Genomic DNA, 20,650 nt, shown 5'->3' with positions numbered 1-20,650 from the left:
CTTTTATTCTAAGATCATCCCAGTTTATGGCTCTTGGACTGTGAAACGCCAACTGAACCTGATTTGTGGCTATATTTTACGACTAGATATAATTAATTAATTATAGAATTCTAGTAAGAAGCAAATTAAATGCTCCAAGCCTGAAGCCTGAGCACTCTATATATGAGAAGTAATAACTTCAATGACGCTTGGAAAATAATGGACAGCCAATGTCATTATCTCAAAAAAAAAAAATGCACAAATACCCTTGGGCAAGTCATCCTATTCCCAACTGAATAGCTGCATTTGCATTAGCTGAATGGACAAATGACATTGCTAAACTGAAATAAGTGCATTCTGAGATCCAAACATGAAATTTATGCAGGTGATTCAATTACACGATCTACAAAATCCTTGGTGGTCTCTGAGTTTGGTTGTTTTTTTTGTAGATATTTCATTATTCTACCAGATAACATCATCAGTACAGATGATTTAACCCACTTGGGTAATGAAATGTCTGCAAGAAAACAACCAAGCTCAGAGACCACCAAGGACCCCATAATTCAACCCTGAGCTATACCTATTTTTTTCTAATGATATATGATCTACTTCCATAAGGAAAGCTGGAGTTCAATACTGTTATGAAAAGGTCGTAACAATCATACAAATCTCTTTTAATCATGATGGTTTTTATGTGATCCTATTCACGTTGTCTTTAGGAATGTTTAATTAAATGACACTTGCTCCTAATTGGTTTTGCCTGAATCATTTTCCTTTGACTGCGTCAGTTAAGCCTCCACTATCATGAATAGATTCTTCATCTCATCATAAAGTATTATCCTCTTCTGCTAAGATTAAGTGGTCCGTTTAGGGACAAATGGTTTGCCGAGTATAATTTCAACTCCTACTCCATCCAATCACAACAGCTCCAGTGTTCAGAAAAAGCAATCAAATTTAATTAAATGTACCAATATTTCATCCTTTTACCAGTAAAGAAGCAAAGGTTTCACTACTTCAGACTGGATGCCCTTTAAATTATACACATTCCATTGATCGCCATCCACCAGGTTGAGCTTGAACAGAACTTCAAAAGTCAGGTAATAATCTCCATTGCTTGCCAGGTATAATTTTTTCATCCGATCAAGCTGTCTTGAATCAAGGAAAATATGAACATAATATATGCACAGATAAACACTTCTGAAACAATTCAGAAAAACTCTGAAGCTCTTTTATGTTTTAAATGGAATTCCATCTTTCTTCACAAAATAAAGGCCAGGATTTAGAACATTTAGCCACAATAATCTCCTCATGCTGCTGCTTTCCAAAAAGCTGAGTTGGAATTATCATCAACTGCAGGTAGTCCTCCACTTACAACAGTTCATTTAGTGACCGTTTAAAGTTACAACGGCACTGAAAAACGTGATTTATGAACCATTTTTCACAGTTGCCACCTTTGCAACACCCCCATGCTCATGTGATCAAAATTCAGATGCTTGGCAACTGCATATTAATGACCACTGCTTTGTCCCAAGGTCATGTGATCACCTTTCGCAAGCAAAGCCAGTGAGGAAGCCAGATTTACTTAACAACTGCAGTGATTCACTTAACAACTGTGGCAAGAAAGGTTGTAAAAGGGGGGAAAACTCAACAAATGTCTCATTTAGAACATAAATTTTGGGCTTGATTGTGGTCATAAGTCAAGGATTACCTGTATATCCAACATGAAAAGAGGAAAATAGGTCCAATACATTTCAAGTTCACTAGTTTGGGGAATGCTTCCTTACTCCTTAGTTACTAAAATATCAAATAAGATGTATTCTGGGAGAAATCTTGCATGGTTTTTAACCAGGGGTGAAATCTAAAAATTTTCCCTACCGGTTCTGTGGGCGTGGTTTAATTGGTGGGCGTGTGTTGGTGGTCAGATGACTGGGTGGGCATGGCCAATAACAATAAATAATAAAAGTAATAAAGTATACAAAACAATAAGTGGTACCAAAAACCATCTTTCACACTTTACACGCACACAACACAACACAACTGATAACACACAGAATGTAAAAGCAGCTGCACTTCACACAAAATGGCCCTTGCAACAAGCAGGAACCTCACACAGCCACAAAAAGCTCAAAAACCAACTTTCACACTTTACACACACACAACACAACTCACACACACACACACAAAATGCCACATAGAGTTTGGTGAGATTTTGTGTGTTTGTGTAGTTAGAGTGAAACACTACAGAAACACACCAAATCTCAGAAAGCTTCACAAATATTTTATTTTATTTTATTATTTATGTTAAGTTTGGGTATTGACGAGGCAGGAGACCAGGTTAGTGACAACAGCTCTTTAATAACGGGTGACCCAGCAAAACTCTGGAGAAAAACCTCTCCTTATATACACTTCAGCCTGAGGCTGCATCCAATCAGAGACGAGATATTTCCCGCCTAAAACTCCCGCCAAAACTTACAGTAATACATTACACTCCTTCCCTCCCAGAAGGCACTTTGCCAGTATTTGCATATTATTTCTCTACGTAGTCCTGCAGGTACGTGGGGCGTCTCCTGACTCTCCCGGACCTGCGCAGTTCACTTTCTGGAGTTGAGTCGAGCCTGCCGGAGGGACTTTTCGTTCCTCTGAGCTCCTCCTCCCGGCCATCCGGCCCTGGATTATTCGCCCGCTCGGACCTGCTGTCCTCTAGAGGGACCGGAGGGTGTCGCTGGACCTCGCCTGACTCAGATAAGTCTCTGTTTGGTTCTTTGCTTACGCTTTCTGTTTGTTCTCGGCTCCAGTCAGCTGTGGGGTTAATTAAATCATAGTCAGGGCTGGTCTCGCCTAATTCTGCCTTATCGCTCAATCTGTTTCTTAATTGATCTATGTGGCGCCTCCAGACTCTGCCATCGTCTAGTTCCACTAGATAAGATTTGGGGCCCGTTTTGTCTATGACTATCCCCCTCTTCCAGTTAGGGCCGTCGCTGTAATTATGTGCCCACACCGAGTCTCCTATGTTTAACTCTCGGATTCTATCTGGTTTTGTTTTGAACCCGTCCTGTACGTAGTTCGGGTGTAGCCGGTCTAGCGGGCACCGTAGCTTCCGCCCCATTAATAGCTCGGCTGGGCTGCGGCCGGTGGCCACACAGGGGGTCCTGTGTTGGACGGTTAGGAATGCGTCGATCTGTGCCTGCCAATCGCCGGGGCCGCTTCGTGATAGCGCTTCTTTCGCACTCCGAACAAATCGTTCAGCAAGGCCGCTCGACGAGGGTGGAACGGCGCTGAGAGGGCATGTCGGATGCCCTCTTCAGCCAGGTACCCTTCAAATAATGCTGCGGTGAACTGTGGGCCGTTATCGGACACGAGGGTGTCCGGTAGCCCGTGCGTGGCGAAAAGGTGTTTTAGTGCTGATATGACAGCTCCCGCGGTTGTGGATTTCATTAGGATGATCTCCAGCCATTTGGAGAATGCATCCACCACAATTAGAAATGTTTGGCCGTGGAAGGGGCCGGCAAAATCAATGTGTATGCGGGACCAAGGGCCTTGGGGTTTCTCCCACTCCAAAACTGGGGCCGTAGGTGGTAGTGGTCTGGATTCCTGACACACTTGGCATCGGCCAACCCTGTCACTGATTTCCGTGTCCATTAGGGGCCACCAGACATAGCTCCTAGCCAAACCCTTCATCCTCACAACTCCTGGGTGACCCTCATGCAGGAGTTCCAGAACTTTTTTCCTCAGTTTCTCTGGGACTACCACCCTATCCCCCCAGAGCAGGCACCCCCCTTGTACGGACAATTCCCCTTTTTTCCTCACAAACTCCTTAAAACGTTCGCCCGGTGCAGCGGGCCATCCCCTTTGAACCCAACCTATTACAGTCCTTAAAACAACGTCCCGGTAGGAGGCCCGAGCCACTTCCTGCGATGTGACTGGCCCCGAGTCCAAAGAGTCAATCAGTAGAACGGGTGTGCCCGGGGTGGGGTCCTCGATTTCCCCTGGCAATGGGCATCTGCTCAATGCGTCCGCATGCCCCAGCTCCTTTCCAGGCCGATGCTGCAGCTTGTAGGAGTATGCGGCCAAAAAAATAGTCCATCTGGTCAGTCTAGGTGAGAGTGCTACTGGCGTTGGGCGGTCGCCAGCCAGTAACCCCAATAGCGGTCTGTGATCAGTGACAATTTCGAAATCTCGCCCAAAAACGTATTCGTGAAATTTTTTCACCCCTGACACTATTGCGAGAGCCTCCCTATCTAGCTGGCTGTAATTCCTCTCAGCCGGGGACATCGTTCGTGAATAGAACGCTATAGGGGCTTCAGTGCCGTTTGGGAGTCTGTGGCTAAGTACAGCTCCTACTCCATAGGGGGATGCATCACAAACCAATACTAACGGCAGTCTGTTGTTGTATTGTATTAACAGGCTATCGCTTGATAGCAAACTTTTACTGCCTCAAATGCCCTATTCTCTGACTTCCCCAAGACCAAACAGTGTTTTTCCAAGCAATTTATGCAGCGGTTCAGCAACGGTTGCCTTGTTTCTTAAAATACTGCATAAAAGTTTACCAGACCCAGGAAAGCCTGGAGTTCTGTCTTGTTTTTGGGTGCTGGGGCTCTCTTTATCGCTTGACTTTGCTCTCAGTGGGTGAATTCCTTCTTGTCTATTCTATAGCCCAAAATTCAACAGACTCGACCCCAATCTGGCATTTTTGCTTTAACTTTTAATCCTGCCGACCTAAAATGGCCAAAACTTTCCTCAGCCGCTCTCCCAGTTCTCTTAAATCTTCCCCGATACCAACACGTCATCGAAATAGGGCACGACTCCTGGTAGCCTTGTAGGAGTCGCCCATCAAATTTTGAATAGCCCAGGGCTACACTCACCCGAACTGTAACCGAGTGCATTTAAAGGCACCTCGGTGCGTTACAATGGTCTGGGCTTCAGCTGTGCTGGTGTCCACGGGCAGTTGTTGGTAGGCTTGTGCCAAATCTAATTTGGCAAAACTTGTCCGTGCCCTAGTGAGTGCAACAAGTGTTGCACTACTGGAACTGGGTAGGCGCTTTTGCAATGCTTTGTTCAAGGTAGCCTTGTAGGAGTCGCTCCATCAAATTTTGGAATAGCCCAGGGCTACACTCACCCGAACTGTAACCGAGTGCATTTAAAGGCACCTCGGTGCGTTACAATGGTCTGGGCTTCAGCTGTGCTAGCATCTACGGGTAGTTGTTGGTAGGCTTGTGCCAAGTCTAATTTGGCGAAAACTTGTCCGTGCCCTAGTGAGTGCAACAAGTGTTGCACTACTGGAACTGGGTAGGCGCTTTTGCAATGCTTTGTTCAAGGTAGCCTTGTAATCAGCACAAATTCTGATTGACCCGTCTGGTTTTATAGGGTGACGATTGGCGTCTCCCATTTGGCATGGTCAACTGGCACCAGTATCCCTGGCTGACTAATTTATCTAACTCTTTGTCGATTTTAGGTTTGAGTGCAAAGGAACCCTCCTTGCCTTTAACCTAATGGGAGCTATTTGGGGTCTAAATTGAAGGAGATAGGGGTCCCTTGTACTTGCCTAAACGGTCCTCGAATACCTCTGCGAATTCCTCCAATAGGGCATTTTGCAGGTTGCATCCGCTCGGTGGATGCCAGTCACCCCATGCCCAATGCCCGGAACCAGTCCAGTCCCAGCAAGCTTGGCAAGGTTCCTCGACTAACGTGATGGGCAGGGTCTTCTTGTGCTGCCCGTACTTGACCTCGACGGTCGTTGTCCTCGAACAGGGATGCGGTTGCCTGGTAATCCTGCACCCGGAGCCGTTGTTTCTGTAGCTTGCGCTTTGCGATGTGCGGCAAGGCTTTCACAAAAGTGTCCCAGGACATGATTGTGATAGCTGATCCTGTGTCTACTTCCAGTTGGCAAGGCACACCTTCAATTGTCGGGTTTGTGAAGATCTTTTCTTCGATGCGGGTAGCTGCGTGGTCTATGGTAACAGTCATTCGGTTTGACTTCGCTCTTTCTTTCCTGGCCAATCGCGGTTTGCCTTGCCGATCCTGCGCCTGATTGGCTGGTTTGAAATTTCGGGAATGTGGGGTTTGCAACTCTGACTCAGAGCCGCTCTGATTGGCTGGTTTGAAATTTCGGCGGGAAGGTTGGGGTGCTCGGCAGACTTGAGCCAGGTGCCCTTCCTTTCACACCGCCGCAAATGGCGCCCTGAACTTACATCTTTGGCGCTGATGTCGCCCGCAACTTCCGCATTCCTCCGGGTCTTCCTTGTCGATTTTCCGTGTAGTGGACTTCTTCCTCCTCTTCGCTGGTTGACTCACGATAGGTTTCTTCGTGGTGGACTGTGCTCGGCTTTGCGCCCGCCATCGGCGTGAGTCGCTTTTGTAAGGTGTCTGCTGCATGGTTGGACATCTCATGGGCTCTGGCTTCGTCCAGAGCGTTTGCCAATGTCAGGTTGCTCTTGGCTAGCAACCGTCTCCTCAAACGGATGTCTCTGACCCCCCGTATAAGTTGTTCCAGCAGCTCTTCGTCCAGATCGCGGTACCCGCAATGCTTGGAGGCTTGTCTCAGGGCTGCCATGTAGTCGCTGATAGACTCGCCTTCTTGTTGCCTGCGCTCCCCAAACTCGTACCGTCGAACGTATTTGGACGGGGCTGGTGCGAAGTGATTCTTCAGGAGGGTCTGAAGGGTCTGCCACGATACGGATTGTAGCGGTGTTGGCTCCGCCAGGGCTTCTGCGACGGCGATGACTGCGGACCCACAGTGGCTTATGAAGTAAGCCCGTTTGCGGTTGTCGGGGACTCCCTGTAGCTCGTTTGCCTCCAGGAAACTTTCGAAACGGGTCATATATATTCCCCATTTCTCCTGGGCAGGGTCAAACGGAGCGGGTGGCGTGTAGCCGGTCATCGCTGCATTCGCCATCTCCTTGCTGGGTTTGATTCTCGTAGTGAGTTCAGCTCTGTTCTGGTGCTCTGCCTCAATATCCCACCTTCGTCGCCAATGTTAAGTTTGGGTATTGACGAGGCAGGAGACCAGGTTAGTGACAACAGCTCTTTAATTAAGTGTGACCCAGCAAAACTCTGGAGAAAAACCTCTCCTTATATACACTTCAGCCTGAGGCTGCATCCAATCAGAGACGAGATATTTCCCGCCTAAAACTCCCGCCAAAACTTACAGTAATACATTACAATTTAATTTTATTTTATTTATATTTTTTAGATCAGGGGTCTCCAACCTTAGTAACTTTAAGGTTTATGGACGTCAATTCCAAGAGTTCCTCAGCCAGCAAAGCCAGCCAGCATTAGTTGGTCTCTGCTGATCTCAGCTGAGGGGCGGGATCCTCAAAGGCTTTTTTTTACTTTTAAAGGCATGTTTTCAGCTGAAGAAAAACTGCTTTTAAAAGTAAAAAAACCCCTCTGCTGATGGTGCGGCTCAGCAGAGGTGGGAGGTGGGGCCAGGGATTTTTGCCACCGGTTCTCCGAACCAGCAGCCGCCATCGCTACCAGATCGGCCGTGCTGGTCTAAACCAGGAGCATTTCACCCCTGTTTTTAACCAGCTTGATACTTAACAATATCCTATGTCTTCATATTTCTCCTTTTTCTGCTTCTAGGTAGTCCTTAACTTATGATTATAATTGGGACCAGAAATTCCATTGCTAAGCAAGGCAATAAAGTGAATTGTGCCTGATTTTGCATGCTTTTTTGTCACAAATATGGGAAACTAATTTGCTGTGGTTATGGGAAATGAACTTGTCAGAAGGAAGATCCAACAAATAAACATAAACCCAAATGAAAACTGCAACTAAACTCATTCAATATCTTCATCTCCAAAGGCTAATGTTATATTAAAATCTGGAAATACCTTTTCTGCCTTTTAAAAGTCTTCAGGACCTTCAGTCGTTCAATATCTATCCAAAGCCACCAGTATTTTTCTCCCAAAGTTCCTCTGATGAATTTTTTAAATCTTTCAAATTCATGTCTGTTACCAATGTCATACGTCTTGTGGCTAACACACCAAGCAGCTCTGGTTTCAGTATTATCCTTTTCTGATTTTGCAGAAATGTCACTCTTCACATCTGTTCCATCAACCGTTCCATCAACAAAAGAAGACTTTTCAAAGGCTGACTCTATGGACTGTTCACTGCTTGCTAACTCATATATATAAACTCTAGTTGTTTTATTGAAATTGATGTCAAAAGGACTGTATTCAGGTGGCTGGCCAGTGACTGCTGCAACAGAGTTTTTTAGTACATATTTAACAAAGGCGAAAGAAAACTCATTCAAAGAGTGAAAAGATGCCAATTCTTGATATTGGATGAAGTCGTCACTCTTTCCCTCCTGAGGAGTAACCTCCCAGTCTTGTCCTAAGTATGCTCTTAATAATGTGCGTGAAGGAGTATCAGGAAGTGACAAAGAATAACCTTCATCGATGCTTCTTCTGGCTTCTATCTTTTGAAGAAGTGGGACATCAGTTAAATTGGGCTTCTTAATTCTGGATTCAGGACCTGCATAAAAATTACAGATCAATTCTCCAAAGACCACCAACATTCTAACGTAATCATGAATTTGAGTATGTAAAAATTGTTCTATCTCACTATCCAGAAATGGCTTCTTTCCTCAGACATTTCTGTAAGTCAGAATCTAACTTTGAGTGGCTGAATTAATAATATTTTACAAAAAAAGTTAAGAACTGCCCCAAGTCACCAGGACTGGTCTCCTATCACATATGTCTGAATTTATTTTTCAGCCTGAATGTGAAACAAAAGAACGTCTAGAGGTATGGGGGGGAAAATTAAGGCAGAGGGTGGGGGCAATATTTTTCCCAGAAGAAATGATTATATTCCAGAGTTTCTCCAAAAGAGTTCCAGGCTAGGCAATTCAGCTGAGTCAAAACCTGGACAACTTTTATCGATATACTATTTAGACAAAACAAAGTCTATATGGGTTCTGTAGGAGGTGACAGTTCTTTCCACCATTCTCCAAGCAAGTCCACCACAACATATCGGTAATATTTTGGTGTTCTTCCTGCCCACAATTTTATTTATTTATTTTTATTAATATATCAAACTTCTTAACCGCCCATTTCCTTCATACAGAGGCTCTTTCCCACAATCCACCCATTTCCTTCATACAGAGGCTCTTTCCCACAATCTTTCCAGAAGTTTCCCACCCACACACCTCTCAGCTGCTGTTGATGTCAAAGCCTGCTATATTCCACCAACTAACCAACCAACCAACCAATATCCCCAATATTTCCCCTCTGTCTCCCTCCTCAGCTAATATCCTTAGTTTGTCATCACTTATCCTGCATAACATTTTTCCTGGAACATAACAGTCCCTTTTCATTCTGCGAACAGGAAAAAATATTATTTTGCATATCCATAGGTACCAAAACACCCAAATGTGACATACTATGTTAGTTTGAAGCCAGTGCATCTGTATGGCATCTTATTTATTTTAATTTATTTATTTATTTGGAGACAAGGTGCCATCTTATTATATTCCTCTTGTATATTTACCAAAAACCATGTGCCCCATAAACATAGATAAATGTCTTAAATTTGTAACTGTATATCTTCTCAAAGAAAATAATGTTGTTAAAAAAACCCCTCCATTTTAAGCCTCTTCAACTTCGTTTTTTCAATTCTGTACTTCATATTAGAGTTGCAAGATTTTCTTGTCACATCAGAGGTGGGTTTCAGCAGGTTCTGACCAGTTCTGGAGAACCAGTAATGGAAATTTTGAGTAGTTCGGAGAACTGGTAGTAAAAATTCTGACTGGCCCACCACCATCTATTCTCTGCCTCCCGAATCCCAGCTGATCAGGAGGAAATGGGGATTTTTGCAGAAAAATTGAGTGGGTGGGAATGGAGATTTTACAGTATCCTTCCCCTGGAGTGGGATGGGAATGGAGATTTTACAGTATCCCTACCCTGCCACGCCCACCAAGCCACACCCACCAAGCCACATCCACAGAACCAGTAGTAAAAAAATTTGAAACCCATCACTGCGTCACATTACTCCTGAATAAACACAATTAAAGGGCCTTTGGCATATATGTTCCTTAGTGATTAATTAAAAAACACCATGTACTTCGTAAGTGAAGGCAAGAATGCAAAAATATAACTTCCAATTTTTTTTAGAGCAAGTACAATAAAAAGCAGCGTTTTTCTGCCATGAGTTTATAAACCAGAAATAATGAAGCCAGCATTATTGCGTCTGCCCAGCATTCCAAATCATACTATTAAAATCTGGTTGCAAGATAGATAAATTTTGGTGGCACTAATTCTTAACTTTTTAAAATTCAAAACTGTGATTAAGAATGGGAAAGATGTTTTTTCTCCCTGAAGTCTCCTGGTTCCAGTCCCAAACTCAGCCCTCCTCCAACTTCAAAATGACTAAGGTCAGCATGATTTTAGTTCATTTTTGGTATTTTTTGGCCATTCAAGAATGGGAACAAGTGTCCTCTGAGAAGCAAATTATTGCTCTTGTAGCCCATCAACACATCTCTAAAATTCCCTCTCCCCAATTGCTATCTCAGTAATATTTGTTCCATAGGAGAGGAATTAAAGCTGGCAAATTGTCTCTAGAAACATCTTATTCCCATTTCCAATTTTAAGGTGTAATTAATAACAAAAAAGGGCAAAATCAGTTAGCTCAGTGACATGCTTGGTGTAGTCCTTTGGAGCTTTGCAAGACTAAACTTTTCCTCGATGCCTCAAATTTTGTTCTTTTTTACTATAAATGCAACTTTTTTTTATTTTGTTTTGTCATAACATTATATACAGGAACATATACTGAAAGGAAACAATAGGACAGGAATGGTAGGCACTTTTGTGCACTTATGCACGCCCTTTATAGTCCCCTTAGGAATGGGGTGAGGTCAATGGTAGATAGTTTTTGGTTAAAACTTTTAGGAGTTGGAGAGGAGACCACAGAGTCAGGTAGTGTATTCCAAGCATTAACAACTCTGTTACTGAAGTCATATTTTCTGCAATCAAGTTTGAAGCGGTTGACATTAAGTTTGAATCTATTGTTTGCTCTTGTATTATTGCTATTGAAGCTGAAGAAGTCCTTAACAGGAAGGACATTGCAATAGATGATTCTGTGTGTTAAACACAGGTCTTGTCTTGCTCACAAATACTACTTACCTAAGTACAAATACTACTTACCTAAGTGACCACTGTAAGTAGAAGCATTAATAATGGATGAAGAAGAGTTAAACAGTTCTTGAGACTTTATATCTGAAGATAAATGTACAATATAACATTGTTAGGAAAGAATTGGGAAGAAGAGGACAAAAGCTGGGTAGGAGAAGGAAATATGTCCATTACAGGGGGGAAGGGCTGGATAAGATTATCCAAAACCATGGGATGAGATATAATCAACATGCAGAACATATTGAACTTTACATCTCCATCCCTGGGGATCCAAGTAATGCTATAGCTTCCCTCTCATGATGCCTGGAGACCGGAGGGGTTTGGATGGGGGACAACAGGCTTTGGCTGAACCCTAGTGAGAAGTTGTGAGTTCAAGGGGCCTCGGGATTTGGAGGTTTATCATCGTTAGTTCTGGATGGGGTTGCACTACCTCAGACAAATCCAGTACACAAACTGGGGATTCTCCTGGACTCAAAAGTCCTGCTCGGAGCAGATGGTAGTCATGGCTAAGCGAGTCTTTGTGCAACTTCGTGTTTTGTGCCAATTGCACCCTTTCATGAGACCCTGTGCACAGTCACTCATGCATTGGTCATCTCCCAGTTGGATTACTGCAATATGCTGTTGTGGTCTGCCAGCAGCCTGCAGAGCTGGCAACGGAGTTGGACAGCGATGAGGCTGAGGAAGAGTGTGGGCCAGTACTGGAGGCTGGGAAAGGCTCGGATGAGGGCTCTGCGTTGGAGGCTGAGGTGGGGCCAGGGCCATCAGGAAGTGAGGTGAGGACTCCAGAGCCTCCAGAGACTGACAGTAGTGAGGCAGAGGAACAGGAGGAGCCTGTTCTTAATGCACACATGAGAAGAGCTGCAAGAAGGCAACAGCAGCTCAAGCAAAGAGGATGACTCGGGAGCAGGGCCAAGAGATGATTGGCCCTTCCCATAAGGCTTAAAAGACCAACAACAGCATTTGTACTCTTTGCCGGAAAACAACGTTGATAGCTTTGTCTTGTTGCATTTGTATCGGTGTCTTCTGAACTTTTGCCAAGAAAGGCCTTTGGCAGTTTGCCTAATTGGACCAAGGTTGGTGGATAGGACTGAGGAATTTGTGTTGGGAGGAATTTGCTTTAATTTAGTTGAACTACGCTGAGAATGAAGTAATTCTTAGCTGTTCGAATAAAGTTTGTTTGTTTTTACACTGACTGAATTTCCTACTACCTACTTGGGCCTGGGTCACAACACACACTCTACATGGGTCTACTCTTGTAGAATTTTCATAAGCTACAACTGGTACAGGATACAGCAGAACAGATGGTTCTGTAGACCTCTTGGGTGGTCCATATGACACCACTGAGATGCAAGCTGCACTGGTTGCCGGTTTGCTTTCAGATCTAGGTCCAGGTGATTATTACCTTTAGCCTTTATGGCATGGGCCCAGGGTATCTGAGGAACCACCTTACCCTGTTGGGATTAATCCACCTTACTCATATCAGTGGAAAGGGCCTACTTTGGATCCCATCAGTCAAAGAATTTCAGCTGGTGGGGTCCAAGAGAAGAGCCTTTTCTGCTGTGGCCCCTGTACTATGGAATGTTCTCCCATCAGAGGTGAGATCTGACCCCACACTTCCGGCTTTTTGGAAGAGCCTAAACATGTGGCTCTGCTGTTTGGCCTGGGACTTGAACAAGGGCACACTACATTGGGGGTGGCTGCCCATCATCTTTGATTTTTAATTTTATTTTTTATTGTATCGTAATAGTTTTAAGCACTTTTTAATTCATATTATATTGTAAACTGCCCAAAGTCACTGTATTAGAGAGCATAAATAAATTAAATAAATAAATAAACCATTGTTGAAATTAACTATATTTTCCAAACTACTTCTATATTCCTGCCCCCAAATTATATAAAAGAGTCTGTAAAGTTGAAATCATCAGCACAAGCTCATCTCAAAAAAGGCTTTATCTCTATATATTTATTAAAAAGGCTTTATCTCTATATATTTATAAAAAAAGGCTTTATCTCTATATATTTATAAAATTATTAGTTTTATTTATTCATTTATTTAAAGCATTTGTATAGCCACTTATCATAAAACCAACTGTGGGTGGCTTACAGCTAACAAAACAACATATATGCTCATAAAACAAACCATGATAAAACTAAAAAAACCAGGAAACCTGATGCTACATCACATTTCCCTGATGCTATCTGCATTCTCATCTCACCCTGTCTTCATTCTATCCCTACTGGCTTGTTTCCATGGAGGTTTCTCAAATGAGAACTACACAACAATTACATCAATTTGTATATAAACAATTACTACATTATGGCCTTCTTCCTATATTAAGGTACTCCATTAAGTAACCTTGAGGCTCCAGAGAAATAATAATTCTGATTAAGCAGTATTTATCTCACTTGTCCCTAAAAATTCATGAAAGCTAATCAACACAATTAGAAGTTTTGCAAAGCATTGAAAATGAAAAAGGGAATAGGTTAAAGGACTCAGAAGAAAAATAATGTAAGTTTTTATAAAAAGATGAAATAGAACAAGCTGGAAAAAAACAACATTGACAGACTGGTTGATTGATATAATTTCCAATGGTTAATATTACCTTCATGTGTAGACCATGACTTTGAAGTATCAGTTGAAAAATGAACACGAGAAGATGTCACAGGACGGGTCATAGAATCAGTAATGATCATGTTCTGACTTTGCTTGGCTAGAGTAAACCAATCCTGTGTCTGAGTAACAGTAGCCTATTAAATAAAACATACGGTGGTTTAAGTTACTTATAAATTAAGCGAAGAAGACAAGTGGTGGAGAAGTGTTAAGTCTATACATCTGAGATTTCTCAATACAAAAATCCAAAGGAATATGTGACATAAATCATTTAAACACACTATATCCCAATCAAGTCAAATAAAAATAAATACAATAAATAGTTACCAATTAATACTATTTATGCCATGGTTTCTATCAGGCAAAAACTGATAAATTTACTGATTATTATCAGTATAAATGTTTTAATTAATTTTATTAAATTTTATCTCACTTGTTATGCACACCATAAACCGATAATCAACCCAAAAGCTTTCCTGTAGTCCAGCGGTTCTCAACCTTTATAGTGCTGCGACCCCTTTAATACAATTCCCCATGATGTGGAGACCCCAACCGTAAAATTATTTTCGTTTTGAATTTATCGCGCCTAAAGCCGTATTGGCTAGCGATCTGAACTGCTTGCGATTGCCTTGAGGATGGAGGATTAAAGCGGAGACTCCTCCCCTATTAAATTTATCGCGCCTGAAGCCAGATTAGGCTAGCGATTGGGAGTGATTGCAGCTGGCTTGAGAGGGAGACATCAGAGCAAAGATTTCTCTCTTTTTTAATTCATCATGCCTGAAGCTGAATTCGGCTAGCGATTTGAAGAGCCTGCAGCTGGCTTGTGGAGTCAACCATTGGAGCGTGATTCTTCGACTTGCAAGTATACTTCCCATATTTCCGGTGGTCTTAGGCGACCCCTGGCAAATTGTCATTCGACCCCTAATGTCGCGACCCACATGTTGAGAACCACTGCTGTAGTCAGAAAGAAAGCTGATACTTTTTTTTCCCTCCAGGGCTATCTGATCTAATTGGTAAATGTCCTTTTTGTGTAGTTATTGAACTGTCCAGGGTCCAAGCAAAAGAAAAAAGAGCAACTGTGCAGTGGTGGGTTTCAAATTTTTTTACTACTGGTTCTGTGGGTGTGGCTTGGTGGGTGTGGCAGGAGAAGGATACTGTAAAATCTCCATTCCCTCCCCAATCCAGGGGAAGGTTATTGCAAAAATCCCCATTTCCTCCCAATCAGCTGGGACTTGGGAGGCAGAGAATAGAAGGGGGGGGCAGTCAGAATTTTTACTACCGGTTCTCCAAACTACTCAAAATTTTCACTACCGGTTCTCCAGAACTGGTCAGAATCTGCTGAAACCCACCTCTGCAACTGTGTTTCATAACAGTGTAAAAACCAGTTGACTTTGGAGTTATTGCAAGAATGAACTTGTCTTTTATTGAAGAACACGGTCCCTTCTAGATGGACTTTTGGGGACTATACTCCATGGTTGGAGAACCTACCATTTAGTGAATGGGACAAAACAGACAGTTGTGCTGGTCCATCACATTCTTTATGCTCCCCCTTCTCATTTTTTTCATATGTCCCCTTTTTCTTCCCCTCTTCTTCTGGATGTGTTAAAGTCAGAAAAGGGATTCAGCTTTTGCAATAACAGTTTACACAACAAGGGAATGAACCAGTGCCCAAAATGGTAAAAGAGGAAGTAAAGAGTTAGGGAAAAGAAGGTCTCTCTTTGATCCCCAAATCCCTTCCTTATAATACCCTTCTGGCATGAAAATTTAAGGCTTTTTTTCAAAGCTTGTCATGTAGAGTTGAGGAAGGAAGGCTGCAGTACACTTGTATTTCCTCTAAGTTTTCTAGTTTAATAGCGTGCTAGACTAAAGAAAGCTGCATTCAAAACTCTATTCAGCTAGGAAATCCCCAGGTAAGGATAGGTCAGTCACTCCCTCTCATCTTAACATATTTTTTAGGGTGGTAACATGAATAAAATAAACGGCAGACATCAACTAGTGAGAAAATTGACCTCACCCCATTCCTAAGAGGACTGTAAGGGACATGCATAAGAGCACAAAAGTGCCTACCGTTCCTGTCCAATTGTTCCCTTCATTATATCAAATTAATATAGCTGATGCATATTCTTTACTTATATATATATATATATTCTTCATGATATGTTTTTTTTACTTATGACAATGTTTGTGTATACTGTTGTGACAAAATGAAATAAAAAAATGGGAATATTAAGGATACATTCATATTCCATGCCATTTAATATATTATTTACTGCTCTACAATTCTGAGACCAAAGCAACACACATTAAAGCATACACAGCAATGAAAATGTATGCTTAAAAATGACATAAAAACAAGTCAGCCAAATCCAAGAAGGCACCAGTCCATTATGAGAAACGTATAGGCAGACAGAACTTTTGCCACTGCCCTTGAACAGCCAAACATTGGTCACTTAAAAGAAAATACTGATCTCCACATACGATGAGGGAAATTAAAGTTCCTAATAATTTGGGGTTATTAATACTGGTAATGAATGTGGATGAAATTGGGCATTTTAGTAAGACATGAGAAACAGAATCAACCACTGTGTTTGAACATGTACAGGTATGATTTTCATATGGGAGAATAATATCTTCTAGTTGTCACCCTGATGGGTGACATATCAACTTGAACCAGAGGAGGAAAAACCCTCCCACTCTTACTTTATCCTCCACACAATATTCTTATTTACATACTTGATGTATTTTACCTGGCCAAGAGAAACGTAGAACCTTTTCATAATCAAATCATCTTCATTGTCCTCAGGGCTTTCTATGGTGGGTGGACTTTTTGAGAACCAAGGATAATAGTTTTTGTCTATAACAAAACTGATCCCGGTTTTGCTCCATTCCACCTGTGAAATAAGTTTGGCTAATCTACAAAGAAGTGACATAAAGTAATTTAAAGTTACTCAGATGATATTAACATCAGCAAAACTACTGTTCTTTTAAAGAAACCAAAAGCTCAGACATTATCAATATAATACACTACACTACACTATACTACACTACACTACAATATTTTAATCCTATTCAGAGTTCATCTAGAAATTTGCCAAGAAAGTCACTCCTGCATTTAGGAACTAGCAGTAGAAATTTCAAGTGTCTTGGGGAAAGTTTTGGAAGCACTCTTAGATTTAAGTACCCCGCAGGCCTTGAGTTTGACACCCATCCCAGTCAAATAGTTGTCTAGCTATTTTTGAAAACCTCCAGTGATGGAGCTCCCGCAACTCTGGGAGTAAGCTATTCCCGCTCATTGTTCTCATTCATAAATGCTTCTTAAATGCTTCTTTGCTGGAAGGAGTCTTTCCCGCCGCCTTGAAAGAGGCGGTGGTGAGACCTCTCCTCAAGAAGCCTTCCCTAGACCCGGCTATTTTGGGTAATTACCGTCCAGTCTCCAACCTTCGCTTTGTGGCGAAGGTTGTAGAGAGTGTGGTGGCGTGGCAGCTTCCCCAGTACCTGGATGAAGCTGTCTATCTAGACCTGTTCCAGTCCGGCTTCCGGTCCGGGTATAGCATGGAGACAGCTTTGGTCGCGTTGGTGGATGACCTCTGGAGGGCCAGGGATAGGGGTTGTTCCTCTGCCCTGGTCCTGTTAGATCTCTCATCGGCTTTCGATACCATCAACCATGGTATCCTGCTGCACCGGTTGGGGAGTTTGGGAGTGGGAGGCACCGTTTACCAGTGGTTCTCCTCCTATCTCTCCGACCGGTCGCAGACGGTGTTGACAGGAGGGCAGAGATCGACCGCGAGGCGCCTTACTTGTGAGGTGCCTCAGGGGTCGATTCTCTCGCCTCTCCTGTTCAACATCTATATGAAGCCGTTGTGCAAAGTCATCAGTGGCTTCGGGGTGAGTTATCAGCTGTATGCTGATGACACTCAGCTGTACTTTTCCACCCCGGGCCACCCCAACGAAGCTGTCGAAGTGTTGTCCCGTTGCCTGGAGGCCGTACGGGTCTGGATGGGGAGAAACAGACTCAGACTCAATCCATCCAAGACGGAGTGGCTGTGGATGCCGGCATCCCGGTACAGTCAGCTGCAACCGCGGCTGACTGTTGGGGGGGAGTCACCGGCCCCAACAGAAAGAGTACTTAAAAGAAAATACTGATCTCCACATACGATGAGGGAAATTAAAGTTCCTAATAATTTGGGGTTATTAATACTGGTAATGAATGTGGATGAAATTGGGCATTTTAGTAAGACATGAGAAACAGAATCAACCACTGTGTTTGAACATGTACAGGTATGATTTTCATATGGGAGAATAATATCTTCTAGTTGTCACCCTGATGGGTGACATATCAACTTGAACCAGAGGAGGAAAAACCCTCCCACTCTTACTTTATCCTCCACACAATATTCTTATTTACATACTTGATGTATTTTACCTGGCCAAGAGAAACGTAGAACCTTTTCATAATCAAATCATCTTCATTGTCCTCAGGGCTTTCTATGGTGGGTGGACTTTTTGAGAACCAAGGATAATAGTTTTTGTCTATAACAAAACTGATCCCAGTTTTGCTCCATTCCACCTGTGAAATAAGTTTGGCTAATCTACAAAGAAGTGACATAAAGTAATTTAAAGTTACTCAGATGATATTAACATCAGCAAAACTACTGTTCTTTTAAAGAAACCAAAAGCTCAGACATTATCAATATAATACACTACACTATACTATACTACACTACACTACAATATTTTAATCCTATTCAGAGTTCATCTAGAAATTTGCCAAGAAAGTCACTCCTGCATTTAGGAACTAGCAGTAGAAATTTCAAGTGTCTTGGGGAAAGTTTTATAAGCACTCTTAGATTTAAGTACCCCGCAGGCCTTGAGTTTGACACCCATCCCAGTCAAATAGTTGTCTAGTTATTTTTGAAAACCTCCAGTGATGGAGCTCCCGCAACTCTGGGAGTAAGCTATTCCCGCTCATTGTTCTCATTCATAAATGCTTCTTAAATGCTTCTTTGCTGGAAGGGGTCTTTTCCGCCGCCTTGAAAGAGGCGGTGGTGAGACCTCTCCTCAAGAAGCCTTCCCTGGACCCGGCTATTTTGGGTAATTACCGTCCAGTCTCCAACCTTCGCTTCGTGGCGAAGGTTGTAGAGAGTGTGGTGGCGTGGCAGCTCCCCCAGTACCTGGATGAAGCTGTCTATCTAGACCCGTTCCAGTCCGGCTTCCAGTCCGGGTATAGCACGGAGACAGCTTTGGTCGCGTTGGTGGATGACCTCTGGAGGGCCAGGGATAGGGGTTGTTCCTCTGCCCTGATCCTGTTAGATCTCTCATCGGCTTTCGATACCATCGACCATGGTATCCTGCTGCACCGGTTGGGGAGTTTGGGAGTGGGAGGCACCGTTTATCGGTGGTTCTCCTCCTATCTCTCCGACCGGTCGCAGACGGTGTTGACAGGAGGGCAGAGATCGACCGCGAGGCGCCTTACTTGTAGGGTGCCTCAGGGGTCGATTCTCTCACCTCTCCTGTTCAACATCTATATGAAGCCGTTGTGCGAGGTCATCAGTGGCTTTGGGGTGAGGTACCAGCTGTACGCTGATGACACTCAGCTGTACTTTTCCACCCCGGGCCACCTCAACAAAGCTGTCTAAGTGTTGTCCCGTTGCCTGGAGGCCGTACGGGTCTGGATGGGGAAAAACAGACTCAGACTCAATCCATCCAAGACGGAGTGGCTGTGGATGCCGGCATCCCGGTACAGTCAGCTGCAACCGCGGCTGACTGTTGGGGGCGAGTCACTGGCCACAACAGAAAGGGTACGCAACTTGGGCGTTCTCCTGGATGGACGGCTGTCGTTTGAAGACCAGTTGGCGGCCGTCTCCAGGAGAGCCTTTTACCAGGTTCGCCTGGTTCACCAGTTGCGCCCCTTTCTTGACCGGGATGCCTTATGCACAGTCACTCATGCTCTCGTCACTTCTCACCTGGATTATTGCAATGCTCTCTACATGGGGCTACCCCTGAAGTGCACTTGGAGACTCCAGTTAGTCCAGAATGCAGCTGCGCAGGTGATTGAGGGAGCTTCACGTTGCTCCCGGGTAACACCACTCCTGCGCAGTCTGCACTGGCTACCTGTGGTCTTTCGGGTGTGCTTCAAGGTTCTGGTTACCACCTTTAAAGCGTTCCATGGCTTAGAGCCCGGGTACTTACGGGACCGCCTGCTGTTACCTTATGCCTCCCACCGACCCGTACGCTCTCACAGAGAGGGTCTCCTCAGGATGCCGTCCGCCAAGCAATAGGGGGGAAGGGCCTTCTCTGTTGGAGCACCTACCCTCTGGAACGAACTTCCCCCCGGTTTGCGCCAACTACCTGACCTTCGGACCTTTCACCGTGAACTGAAAACTTATTTGTTTATCCAAGCGGGACTGGCTTGATTTTAAATTTTCAAATTTGAATTTTAAATAATTTTATACGGGGTATTTTAGTCTGGTTAATTTGACGGTTTTAATTTGGCTATTTATTGAATATGTGTTTTAATTGCTTTTTAACTTTGTATATTTAAATTGTTTTAATCTTGGCTGTACACCGCCCTGAGTCCTTCGGGAGAAGGGCGGTATAAAAATTTAAATAATAAATAAATAAATAAACTCTCAGAAGATTTCTCCCTACTTCTAGGTGGGATCTCTCTTTAACAAGCTTCCACCCATTACTTCTTGTTCTGCCCTCTGGTGCTTTGGAGAATAAGTCAGTCTCTCTCCTCTGTACAATCTCTCAAGTATTGGAAGACAGTTATGTCCCTTAATCCCCCTCTTCGATTGGCTAGACGTTCCTAGCTCCCTATTCATTATACAATTTAGTCTCTACAGCCTTTATCACTATTGCTGCTTTTCTCTGCATACTTTCTAGAATCTTAGCATCTTTTTTGTTTCGTGGTGACCAAAACTGTATGCAG

General features: G+C 43.4%; 1 protein-coding gene across 1 annotated transcript in view; it reads right to left on the bottom strand.

The window, feature by feature from the left end:
- RGS22 (regulator of G protein signaling 22) overlaps window positions 1-20,650 on the bottom strand; it is a 106,405-nt gene that overhangs the window by 69,382 nt on the left and 16,373 nt on the right. Inside the window, exons 6-10 of the mRNA XM_058175725.1 lie at window positions 18,143-18,308; window positions 13,712-13,856; window positions 11,121-11,192; window positions 7,812-8,454; window positions 967-1,128 (exon numbers count right to left, since the gene is read on the bottom strand). Coding sequence (XP_058031708.1) covers window positions 967-1,128; window positions 7,812-8,454; window positions 11,121-11,192; window positions 13,712-13,856; window positions 18,143-18,308 — 1,188 coding nt within the window. The remainder of the gene's footprint in view (window positions 1-966; window positions 1,129-7,811; window positions 8,455-11,120; window positions 11,193-13,711; window positions 13,857-18,142; window positions 18,309-20,650) is intronic.

This window comes from Ahaetulla prasina, chromosome 3 (genome assembly GCF_028640845.1).
Source record: "Ahaetulla prasina isolate Xishuangbanna chromosome 3, ASM2864084v1, whole genome shotgun sequence".
Lineage (NCBI taxonomy): Eukaryota > Metazoa > Chordata > Lepidosauria > Squamata > Colubridae > Ahaetulla > Ahaetulla prasina.
Note: the sequence above shows the minus strand (reverse complement) of the source record. Positions and strands in the feature narration are given on the sequence as shown.